The sequence below is a fragment of the Epinephelus fuscoguttatus genome, linkage group LG13 (genome assembly GCF_011397635.1).
Source record: "Epinephelus fuscoguttatus linkage group LG13, E.fuscoguttatus.final_Chr_v1".
Classification (NCBI taxonomy): domain Eukaryota; kingdom Metazoa; phylum Chordata; class Actinopteri; order Perciformes; family Serranidae; genus Epinephelus; species Epinephelus fuscoguttatus.
The window spans coordinates 5,757,830-5,771,121 of NC_064764.1; the positions used below are offsets into that span (position 1 = coordinate 5,757,830).

General features: G+C 41.4%; 1 protein-coding gene across 1 annotated transcript in view; it reads left to right on the plus strand.

The window, feature by feature from the left end:
- Positions 1–4,680: 4,680 nt before the first annotated feature.
- LOC125899749 (inactive dipeptidyl peptidase 10-like) overlaps positions 4,681–13,292 on the plus strand; it is a 310,646-nt gene continuing 302,034 nt past the window's right edge. The window contains exon 1 of the mRNA XM_049594253.1: positions 4,681–4,989. Coding sequence (XP_049450210.1) covers positions 4,930–4,989 — 60 coding nt within the window. The 5' untranslated portion in view covers positions 4,681–4,929. The remainder of the gene's footprint in view (positions 4,990–13,292) is intronic.

Here is a 13,292-nt window from a genome sequence, read left to right on the forward strand (position 1 = left end):
GTGGCTCTATGTGAATGGGGATTGCTTCAGTAACGTCATATAAACGCAGAAGTTTTTTTTAAAACGCAAAGGACAGACTTTTCCGTTTTTAGAGAAACCTCTGTCGTCTAAACAGGGCCTTAGTCTTAGTCTTAAGATGAAAATGCTTATTAGTTTTAGTCACAGTTTAGTTATTTTTATAGTTAATGGTAGAGATGCACGATAATGTTGGCATGTCATCAGTATCTGCCGATATTGGCTTTAAAATGAACGGAACCAAATCGGCCAACATGCTTTTTCTTAGTTTACACAATGACTGAATATCATATACATTGAAAAGCATTCTATTTCATGGCTCCATCTGCTCCATGTGAGTATGCATGCATAATATGATGTTAATTCCACTACACTAGGTAGGGAAAAAGTGGATATATCGATATCGGTGTTAGTTACCAGTCAAATAAGTTGTTATATATCAGCAAAACAATCAAATATCATACATCGCTACTTAGTTTTAGTCAACAACAACTCAAAATGATATAGTCAATAAAAGCTCATCACATGCTCTGATCTTATACCACTCATATGGGATTAGAAAATGCAAGCACGTCTGTTATCGGCTAGTTTCAAACCAGTCCTCCAGTCTCATCTTGTCAACAAAAATAAAACATACATTTTGTCATACTTATATTATCAAAATTAATTTTTAGCTCATTGTCTTGTCTTGGTCATGGAAAAAAGGTTGTTGATAAACATGTTTTGCCATAGTTTTTGTTAATAAAATTAACTCAACCCCTCGCTCCACCACAGCTCCACCATCTTGTCCAAATTTGGTCACCTCTGGTTCCAAACATCAAACACTCAACACCAGTTACATCTTCAAGTTATGCTCTGCTTTGCTATGATTCACAGCAAAAGCGATACAAAAAACACAAATGTATGTTTCCAAATGTTACTGAATTAAACTGCATGGTTTGAAAAATCGACCCCCCATATATCTACTGTGTCTACTACCTGATAGATATGTAAGACAATATCTGTCTGTTGTGGTCCCAGACCCTTGGGAGCTCTTAAGGTCCCAGGTTTAGTATGTGTCAATCATTTTTTAATAATTAAAAAAAATGGCAACATGCACCACCTTGTAAGCTAAAATGGTAAGAACCTTTAGGTGGCTTCTGCATTTTTACATAATCCTGAGGCCCCATATTGTCATTAAATCTAATTTTATTACCTCCATCATTTTACTTGACATTCTGCTTGCATGGTGCAATACTGTACCTCACTAAATTTGTGTTTAATCAAATAACCACTAATTAATTGATGCAAAGCAAACTTGGGCATGTACTGTAGTATTCAAGTGTAGGGGAACTGGCTTCTTCATATGGCTGTGGGTAGAATATAATAAAGCTGCTGTGTGCACTGTGCTTAATGGAAAATTAAAGCCATCTGGGGCAAAATTATGATTTAGGGTATTATGAATAAAATTGAGTTGAGTTTTATTTTTTTGGCACTCAGTGGTGGTGAAATTAGATGAAATGTGATAAACTTATAAAGACAAAATGGCTGTTGGCAGGCAGTTTCCTATTCACGCTTTCAGCAGACACAGAGCAACATTATTCATTCACTCACTGGTGACTTGAGCGATGTAGCTGCTTTTTTGTTTAGCTTTGTTTTTGGAGTCCAAGTCCTGAATGAAATATCAGGCTCACCCCTGTGCTCACCATGTTTCCCATTAGCAAGCTGTTACCTTTGTCTGTCTGACGTTAGCTGTTAGGCAGGTAGTGTACAGTGTTCAGTATTGCATTTCATACCTCCGTCTGCTGGTGGGCCATCACGATGACATGTATTATATGATGTTAATTCCAGTACAGAAGAGACCTGATGATCACTTAAAATTAGGCAGGGACAAAAGTGGATATATCGATATTGGTTATCGGTCAAATAAAAAAAAAAAAAAATCCTTATATCTTGCATCCCTAATATACATTATCCACTACTTCAGTTTTCATGAGTAATCAGTTGTGTAATGTGTTAAATATTGTTAGATATTCTCTACCTACTAAGTTTTAGTGTGTCATAGCTGCTAAATTTAGGTACTCTTAACTCAAGACATGAAATGAAATCTACTCAAACAAACTGAGCACAAAAGGGTTCTTCACATTTATTGAGAAGTTTCTACAGGTTTGTTTTAATATTGTGGTAATTACCTATGGATGTGTTGCTTTGAGCAAGTGCTAACACATTACATATAGCCATTTGGTCAGTGCTAATAGAACAGTATCAGTTGGTGCAGCTTCAAAGGTCAAAGGCTACATACACAACAGAGAGTGGAAACACCAGGGGTTCAAAAGAAGACAGAAGATTTGCCCTGGGGCCTCCTTGCAAATTAATCCGGTCCTGCATCAATATTACAAGGTGTTATACTTGTGTGTGAGTGTCTGTTTTCAGAGGCGTCTGGGACAATTGATTCTGTTAAACTGTGTTTTGTTAATCTGATCGCCAGAATAAGAATGTTGGCATGCTATGTCTCTGCAAACTACGGACACATTACATTTGCACATTTTGATGTAGCACTGTTGAACCTTTTCTTTCCAGTGACACTGTGGTCAATGTGTGATTCGATTTAGGAACAAAAACTACTTGTTATGGTTAGGAAAAGATGTTGTTTGTTTTAGCTTAGAATGCCTGGTGTGGGGGGAACCAGCCTGATCATCACATATCACCGCTTGGTCAGTACTGTTCACATCTGCATAAGATGTGCTAGGTATCCTTCTGTGTTTGTTAACGTCTTCCATCTATCCATTTTCATAACCGCTGATCCTCTGGGGCGTCGTCTTTCACACCTACGGCCAATTTAGAGTCACCAATTAACCTATCCCCAACCTGCATGTCTTAGAACTGTGGGAGGAAACCAGAGTACCCAGAGAAAACCCACGCTGACATGAGAACATGCAAACTTCGCACGGCAGGGCTCCCTCCTGGGATTGAACCACCACACCACTGTGCTGCCCCGCCTAAGTTCTTACTTTCTTTAATTTCTTTTTGTCAGATGTAAAATGATGATTGCTGGGTAATATGTATGTTGATGTTGTCCAGTGTCAGGTCTCCATTTATGTCAAGACAATGCATGCACTAGAGCTCGTCATATTAGTGTGCGCTAGGGCCCGTTGTAACTTCCTTACGCCACTGATTACATCAGTACTGGCAGTGTTGGGCAGTGGTAACGCATTACAGTAATAACATTACTTTTTCCAGTAATGAGTAGTGTAACTAATTACTAATGAAATTTCAGTAATAATTTTACAATTACTCCAAAATAAACCCAACTTGTTATAATGTCACTTTTGTTATCACATCACAGCTGACTTGAAATACAACAGTCACATTAGCGGACTCATTTTAGTAATCATCGTGCTGCGCCGCATGTCATAATGCAGCCAGCTAGTTGGAAATGCTTACCTTAGCAGCTGAAAATATTCCCATGACTTTGATTTTGTCAGGAGGAAAGATGACAAGAACACTGTTGCTGCAGGTAGTCGGACCAAAACTCTCTCCACTGCAAAAACCACATTGTCAAACCTCTGGTCTGAAACATAACAGCAACATGAGGCTCTAGAAAATACACCCACCAAAGGTGAGCCCTCCTCGGCCACAGAGGTCGGCTGTAGCTCTACACTGGCTAAACAACCAACACTGGATTTTAATCTTGGACAGCTGCAGGCTACAAAGAAGTGATAAAACTTAAGGCTTTATATGTTGTGAATGAAATATTGCTCCATGAGTGAGTCTCCATCTTTCAGGCAGAGCCTTAGGAAAATACCAGTCACAGGCAACAGAAAATGCCAAGGCAAATAGAATCTATCTAGCATTAGTGAATACTGTGACATTCGCACACAGGCACACATATGGGAGATATGCAAATAACCAATTTTATGGGGTGTAATGGAAAAGAAATTTAACGAGTAGTGTAACAGACTACAGTTGTCAGGGACTAATAAGTAAAGTGATATCACTTTAAAAAAGAGTAATGCGTAATGAGTAATACAGTGCATTTTTAAAGTAATGAGTCCAACACTGGTTAGTGGCAGCATTTCTAAGTGAGCGCATCATTCCACTACAACAGGTGCAGTCCGGCCAACAAGTGGCGTATCATACCACCGCTCAAGGGTGCGGCTTTGATGACTTCGGAATGAGAAGGCTGGGGGCACAATCCCAGCAGGAAAAGCTGCAAAAAAACATCAACTGGCAAACCAGCAATGACTTGCTACAGCACAACAGGTTTTGTTGTTGTCTTGCACAGTGGTCTGCACCATCCCCTTGACCTCCTGAAGTCCAAGTCAGCTCATATATACTATGTCACTTTCAAAACATTGATATGATACAAATGTACAAATGTAATGTATCTGTGGTTTGCAGAAATGCTCAACGCCATCATTTCTTCTGGTGACTGGACTGATTTTGTACAATGTTGTTTATTAGATATCCTGTGAAACATACTGTATATGCACATTGGTATTCTATGTGTGTGTACAGTATGTCTGCGTATTTGACTTGCCTGCTCCCTGGTGTGTTGTGCTGTATGAGAAGCAAAGTAAAGAAAAAAAGAATATCTGTCCGCAGACGTCTAACAGTTTGTTTGAGAAGGGTGGCACAGACACTGACACAGTCTCAGTTGAGCTTTTACTCTCCTCTGGCCACCCCGTTCGGAAATTTCTACGGTCGTCCCTGGTTACCAATCATCACCGGTCAATTGTGCACATACCTACCGCGCTGCGTTGCGCGAGGCACATACAGTAGCTGTCAGATGCGGTTGCGCGCTTCAGCCGCACACGGAACAAAGACCGAAAACACTGCTCATCCCACGCTGTAGAGTTGTTAGAGGGGGCTCGCGTCGCGTCTCTCCTCGGCTGTTTTGTCTCACTTGGATAGGAGGACTGTTACCGTCTCAAGATGAACCAAACCGCCACCGTATCGCATCAAGTTAAATGCCAGTCTACAAAGACCATCAAGGTAGGCTTTATGAATGTTTCTTCTTCGCTGGAATTAACTTACGGGTGTTTTATGTGTGTCTGTATCAGCAGCAGCTCAAAACTTGAGTGTGGGTTTGGTGAGCGGATATGCGCATTGACGCACAGCACTTTGGAGCTGGTTTGGGGGCATGCATGTCAGCATCCACATCATCATCCCATGAAGTTACTGTTTGAAACCTGAAAGTAAGCAAGTAATCTGATTCCTCTGGCCGTGTCTGAATGAGGGGGCTCCGGTTCTTGACGTCCAGTGTGAATGTGTTGGATGAGGAGGCACACACTGGCGCAGTGGCGAGATTTCATTCATATCACGTCGCGCTCCTTATTATTATATTATCTTTATTGGCTGGCAAGAAATGATAGTGGCTCTCTCCAAACAGCACTGGCTAGACTCTGGCTGCTACTTCCACACGGCTGTGACGAGAACAATCCCTGAAACATTTGTGCTTTGATGGTGCATCAGTTGCTTAACTTTGCCGTGTAGGCTATAATCTCGGAAGATCATCCTCATTTTGACCTGTTGTTAGAATGAACACATGTTATTAAAGTGGCTGCAAGGACGCAGCAGGAGGTGTGTGTGTTTTACATCTGATATGAGAGAACGAGAGGACAGGTAACGCAATTAACACCGTCGTTTTCTGTTCGAGTCACGATCGAGAGGTGCGCGGCAGCATCCGCATTGTCTTCTTTAGTGCACCTAAACCTGGGCTGAAAGAGTGCGAGATTTATGGTAGTGTGTGTGCTATGGTTTCGCATGCAGTCAGTGTGTTTCGGTGCTTGCGCGCGCGCGCGCGCGCGCGTGTGTGTGACTCAACAGCGGTATCGATTTTGCCGCGGGTTCTGCATCACTTTTCAACCTCGAAGTCCCACCAGAGAAATTTAGCTTGGGGCAAATGTATCGATCCTCTTCGCCCCTCTCCCAAAGGCGTGCATTTTTTGGAATACAAGGCTGAATGTTTGGAATTAGTGGAGTTCAACTGAGGATGAAAGATGGGTGAAAATATTAAATTGGTTAATATGATGCTTTATTACTATTGTTGGCAGTTAGAATGAGAAGATCAGAGAGACTGAGCCAGGTGTTTGTGGTGTGCTCCTGATGCTGGGTCCTTCTCTGTTACCCTTGTGTTGAAGCCAACTCTTCATCTGTCATCTGTCTTTGTCTGCTGATGCTCACCAGAGCCAACCATTCAATAAAACCACAAAATAAGACACTCGTAAAAGGTGCTGGGCTGTGCTTAAAATGAGGTTGAGGCTGTCACACTGTACATGTTGTGGATGCAGGGTATGATGGGACACATCCAACTGCTTAGGCAGTGTTCAATATGTCTTAAAAAGTCACATTTTTTTCATCTTAAAAATATTCTTACTCTTTTTTTAAGATCAAGTAAGCAACTTGGTTAATAATGAATATTGTTCAGTTTAAATGCTGCTTAAACTGAATGTTCCCATATACTCTTCAGCTCTTTGTTACCAGCAACTCATGTAGCCATGTTTTGGGTGTAAAGGAAAACTAATGGATACATTTGATTTATTTCAGCTGGCTTCTTGTTCATGCAGTTTTCATTTCTATTAGTTCAACCTATGTGAATAAGTAATCACCAGAAAAATGTTTGACATTGTACGTTTATGCAAACCATGGATGCATTTTTTTTTATTTGCACGTACTTACATAGCAGATATGTTGAAACGTGAGGTTTCATCAACACTGTGGTTAATGTGTGGTAAGGTTTAGGCACAAAATGGCTAGGAAAAGATCATGTTTTGGCTTAAAATACTTGGTATTGGTGGCTAAAGACGCTGGAAACACAGTGATGTCTTGGGAAAAAAACAACCTTGTCTTGTGGCACCGTCCTTGGTGGAAACACAGCAGCGGGTGGCTAAAAAACACCCACGTTTGGTGACTAGAAAGCCACTGGGAGACACAGCAATGACCAGATTAGTTATTTTTAGTCTTAAACATTGGTCTGCAGCTTGACAGGCATCCACCTAGGTGACATGCCATCCACCATCCCCTTCACCTCCTGAAGACAAAGTCAACTCATATACCATGTCACTTTAGAAATGCTGATATGATACGTATGCAATGTGCAAATGTAATGCTTGGTGATTTGCAGAAATGTACAATGCCAACATTTTCTTCTGGAGACTGGGCTGGAATAAGACAAAAGCTGTAATATACCAGCATTATCCTTGAAAACTAGGCTTTAGGTTCTAAGTATTTCAGTATAACATTTAAATAATCACGACTATCTGGCAAAAATCAAACAAGTTAAACACCATCTTTCAGTTGTTATTCATCATTCTGAAATTCAATTAACATGTGTTATCAGGACTGGTGTGCGTGGTTTGACCAGATTTAATTGACGGGTACACACAAACAGCGTATGCTTTAAATGTCACCCAATGGTGCACAGACGTATGTGTCATCACAGTGCCAAAGTGTCCAAACACACCTTTACTTGATATGGTTAAGACACTAACATATCCTATCAGAGTGATTTGAATTACTCACAAACAGTGACAGTGGCAAGGGGGGGCTAATGTGGGAGATTGTGACTGCTTTAAACCAATGAGGATCAATGACGGTCATGAGAAAAAGCAGTTGATTGGTTTCAGCAGCTGGTGAAAAGAAAACTGACAGGGCAGAAATAACAAGTCTTTCGTGGAATTCAATTTCCTCAATTAAAAACAGTGTGTCCCAGGTGAAATAGAAGAATTAGGGGAGTGAAAGAGCTTTGTGGTTCACTTCCCTCCAGCTTGACGTATTGACACTTGTTGACATATGGACAAATGACACAACAAGGCATTCTGTGCAGAACTGTAAACATTCCTGAAAATACAAGTTGTTTCTGAGAACTGAGCAAACATAAAAAAAACACAATATTCTACTGGAAGAGACTTGCTGAGCCAAATTGGTTTTAGGATCTTCGCTTTGTCTACAGTGACAATAAACAGAACTTGAATTACATTCCTTGAGAATATTCAGCCTCGTATTTTGTTGCCTAGAGGGTTGCCGTGTGCAAAAAGTCATTTTCTGAATCTCTGCGTGCAGCACTTTTTTCTTTCACGGCCTGTCTTTACGCTTTTAGGGAAAACGAACTGGACCTGGGTTGCTTGCTGCATTCAAAAATTGTCACTGTGCAAATCTCACCAAATTATGACAACAGTGAGCAATGGTTTGGAGTGCCTGACACCCCGAGGCGTCTGCTGCAGCTCGGCATGGTGCACTTTGCCTTCAGCTCGCAGTGAACCTGTCTCGGAAATCAGTGAAACAAGCAGGGGATCATAGTTGGGATTAAGCACTTCAAAACTCCCCTGTGTTGCTCAAAAAACGTTAATCTCTCCATGTCTGACCCCCATCGTCTGGCACTGAGGTCTTAACGGCTCTCTGTTATCCTCTTAAATGCCCCCTCTTCATATCATGGCTGTGTCCTTATGCCATAAGCCAAGATAAGAAATCCAATTAGGACGCGGCAGCAGATTTGTCGTGGGCCTTAACTCCTGGGGTCTCACTGAGTTTAACGAGGCTGGATGCAGCCTGAGGCTCGTGTCATCAGCGGTCCTTGGAAGTGTCAGATCCACCCACATGCAGATTGCAGCTATAAACTGGAATTGTCAGAGGAGCAGGGAGCCGTGTCAGTGCTCCCATGCCAGTGACGGGAGGTCGTGTAAGAGAAGGTGCAATATTTCCCAAGCTGTGCTGTAACATTGTGGATTTACACTGAATTCACACAGCGGGGATCTCGACAGGAAGTTTGGGTAGGAGTGACAGTCGGTGATTTATGTAAGTGCAAGGACTGTGCCTCTTCTTTTTTTTTGAAATACCAATTTTAGGATCCTGTTTCAAGATGACAGGATAAAATACGTCTGAGCGTACGGCTGTATCCGACACCCACTACCTTCAATCCATTTATAGTCACATCACTTTAAAGGTCCTTGAGTGACAAAAAGCCTGGGACTGAAAATTAAAGCGACATGAAGTCTTTAAGCAGTAGGCACAACAATGTCTATCATAAAACCAGACGTTATGCTTGATAAAATTCTTGTAAAAAAAATTGACTGCATACACTTTCTCTACCAGGGGCTAGATACATAAAACTCTGTGTTGGTGCAGGACTAAAACTCAGTGTCTAAGAAAAGTGTGTATTCATATTCCAATCTTGTGCATATACATCTACAGCTGTACATAGGCATTGTTCTGTTTAATCAGTCATAGTCATTTCACACTTAATGAGTTCAGTCATTCAGTCATTGTGACGTGTTCCTCAGCTTCACTTCAAGTCTGAGAGGGTGCAGGAGTGTGTGGTTAAAAACGCTGTCTGAGACCTTAGTTAGTGAATATATATTTGAGTTCTTGACCCTGTTGCCCAAGTATTTTTCTGAATGTTTGTGAAGGGTGTTGACATTTTTAATATGTGCAAGATGTGCAGGTTCTGCTGCTTTACCTATAGGCCTACCCTTTGTCCACCAAAATTAGCGCATATACGCAAGCTCCTTAATACAGGAAAACCCACTGAAAGTGGCTGATTGACTGTTCTCCTAAAACAAAATCACAAAATACAAACGTCAGATGTTAGTGGGTGTTAATAGTTTTTTTTTTTATCTTATCTAATCATTTACACTTATAATGTAAGCCATATCAAACCTTCAACTGAGGATCTTCAAATTGGAGTTGTCCAACACTAAATATGGTACAGTTAGACTGTAGCTTTTAACCCATCTGTATCTTACACTGGCAGACTGGTTGTGTTTGGGCAGTACATGTGCTGAAAAGAGTGCTTGACAGATTTAGCACTGATCTCCTGTAAAATTGTTGAACTCTGAATGGACATGGTTATCAGCAGTATCAAAATTGATAATTTAAAATACAGATAAAAGTGGAATTAGTGTAAGATTATACATGAACAATAACATTATTGCCCTACACAGAATAAAAACATAAAAACAGTTTAAAATAAAACAATTCTAAAATAATAATAAGGAGGAAACAAAGCTGACCTGCCTGATCTCCTCCAGCAGGTCATTCCAGAGTTTAGGGGCCGTGACTCCAAAGGCCTAGCCTCTTCTGGCTTTTAGCCTCCACCTATGGACTACCACCTACAGACCCTGACTGGAGGATAGCAGAATGCACTCAAGCTTGTGTGGGGTTAGCAGGTTACATGCAGAGTTTTCCTTGCAGATGGAGAGTATTGAGGATTTTGAGAGCCTTAACTGACTTGTCAGGAAAGCCCCTAATAAGTGTTTAAAATTAGTTTCTACTCAGTTTTTACTTTCCATCATTTTATTTGAGTGTACAAATACTGAGTGTGAAACTTACACACTATATAGAGCTCTCAACAAGTCCTACAAAGTGACAATTTCACAACTCAGTGTATTTGATTTATGATTCAATATACAACTCACTCTAACTTATTGAGTGTCTGTTATACAGGACACTGTGAATGAGTGAATGAGGGAGTAAATTTGGAAACATCTGTGAGAACTCTCAGACATCTGGATCCAGCCTGTGAACATTAAGCCTAGTTCACATTACATGACATTCACCCTGATTTTGCGTCGCGGAGACTATAGTAATCTTTTGAGTGTTCATACCTGGCGACGTGTGTTTCTGTCATTGGGAGTCTTGCCAACTGCGTTACAACCTGTGTGTGCACACCACAAGATTTCTCCACCGAGCCCTCGCCGACAGAGCCCCAGATAACGCGGTGACGTCAACAAACTACAATTTTTTAACTTGGAGACGACACATCATAAAGGCATGGATATTCTTCCCAGTGTTGAGTCAGCTCTGCCCCCAGGGCCTGGGTCTGAACACAACGCTCTCAGCCTGATCCTATGGACGCCGCCATTGTTGTTGCTTGCCGGCTATGGAAACAAGTCCAAAAGTAACAATGGATATATATAGAGAAAGGCGATGTTTAGAGAGCAAGCCCAAATAAGCAACTCCACTTTAGAAACAAGCCCAAATAAACTGCAACCCATGACTACCAATATTTGTAAGCGACTTTACAAAAAAAAACAAGCCCAAAGTCGCGGCTAATAAGCAGACCTGGCAACCCTGCCGCTTGTCCTCCTCACATTTCTTCCAACCTCCTGTGTGCTGACGTGGGACGTATCCCACCTCTCATTGGCTGATGCTCTGTCAGTCGTGTCACACTTCACCAGTTTTCTAGCATGCCAGATATCCAGTCCCAGTCTCAGACAAGGGGGCGACTTGCTCGTAGGCTTGTTCACACGAGGACTTGTCGTGGCAGACTATCTGCCGACTCACGTCTGACCCAAGGTGGCTCTCAAGATCCTCTGCGACGTCAAAATCGTGGTGAAAATCGTGTAATGTGAACTAGGCTTTAGAGTACGTGCAGAAGTCTTATGGATATAAGACCCTTGACTTGTCGAAAAGAAAAGCATTTTTCCTGAGGCCAGCATATTTTGTTAATTCTTTGCAATGGGAGCACCGCGTATTTACACTCTGCTACAAACCCCAGCAGTGTGACAAGTCCATTCTGTGTTGAGCACTGCAAGTTCTGCGTTTTTTCTGGTCACTGAGAGTTGAAAATATTCAGCTTTGGAGAAAACGTTGCGTGTGTCACTGTCACTTTTTACTCAGTCGTGCAATCACAGTGGAGGACAGGTCCTGTACCTGCTACAAAAAACAACCATCACATCTTACATGTACAAGTGCTGAACAAAAACAACAACAACAAATAGCCATTTAGTCTGTTAAGGGTTGTAGGGGGGGCTGGAGTCTATCCCAGCTGACACTGGGGGAGAAGCGGGGCACATCGTGGACAGGTTGCCAGACTATCACAAGGCTGACACATAGAATGAGACAGCCATTCATGCTTACATTCACACCTACGGCCAATTTAGTGTGACTAATTAACCTAGCCTGCATGTTTTTGGACTGTGGGAGGAAGCTGGAGAATCTGGAGAGAATTCATGCTGACACAGGAAGAACATACAAACTCCACACAGAAAGGTCCCGGCCAGCCAGCCAGCGGGTTTGAACCTGGAACCCTCTTGCTGTGAGGTACAGTACCACCCACAACGACAGTAGAAGAGAAATATGGTAATATACTGTAAGCTATAAGTTTAACTTCATGTGTGGGAGATGAATGTTTTGGTGCATACAATTTATTTAGACTTCTGGATCCAGATGATTTCATTGACCAGCACATTTTCAGTCAAAGACAAGGATGTCATCAACATTAGTTTCTCATCATGTCATTAGTGCTGTACTTTTTCTTGGCTAATCATTATTTTGAAAAGCAAATTAAGTGAGATAACATTTCTGAGAGCTAATTGCATCCTGGTTTACCAATATTTTTGGGTTGCAAAGTTGAGCATATTCAATGGTGAGTTTTATCTGTAAAATCATTAATTAGAAAGCCTCCTCTCTAAATGACTACAAATGGTTTACTCTGTATCACAACAGCCAAGTGGAGTGAAAACACACCGGATTGTCTGTTGTGTAGTCCACAAAAATTGCCTGTTCTCAAAATAGAGCTTTTTTTTTGTTGCAGGAGATATATTCAGAGTTTAAACACTGATGTGCTTTGATCCAGCTCAAAGAGCGCCTTACTTCAGATAAAGTACTTTGACAAGTTCTTATGTTGCAGTTGAAGTGAAAGCCACTCAGATTTGAAAGATAAGTAATGAGGACAATGCTGAGGGAGACTGAGCTGAAATCAAACTTTGTCCTGAGTCAGGGAGTCTTAGATTTAAATTTATACTGTCATATCTGCTTCTGAAGCATCAATGAGGTCGCTAAATGGCTTAATGTGAAACTTGTCCATATTTAAAAGCCAAATCCCAGCAGATAAAGACAAGTATTCATCAGTTCAAGTGATGCTGGCTAGATTACTGTTAGTTGCTCTGTGTTGCGTGATGTGTTTGTGTGATAAAAGATGGAAAAATATCAAATGACGAAGAATATTCATAAAGACAAACAGAGAGAGAATATCTTGTCTGAATAAACAAAATATTGAATTCCAAAACATTTCACTTTCATTTATATTTCACACTGTATGTACACGACGGCTCGCTCAGATACACTTTTCCGCTGAGGTTTTTTTCTATCGCTTGCAGGGAGACTGGGATTGTTTGCAATCTCTCTGCCAGCTTGCAGCACCGATAGCTCTCATCTCCGTAACTCAGCACCCCGGATGCTCGACAACTCAGCCAGCAGGTTATTGAACCTGCGAGGCGTTCCCCTGTTCCGAAGATCTATCACATAAACAGTCTTTAAAAACTGCTCGGGACTGGCTGGCTCTGGGAGTGATGGAT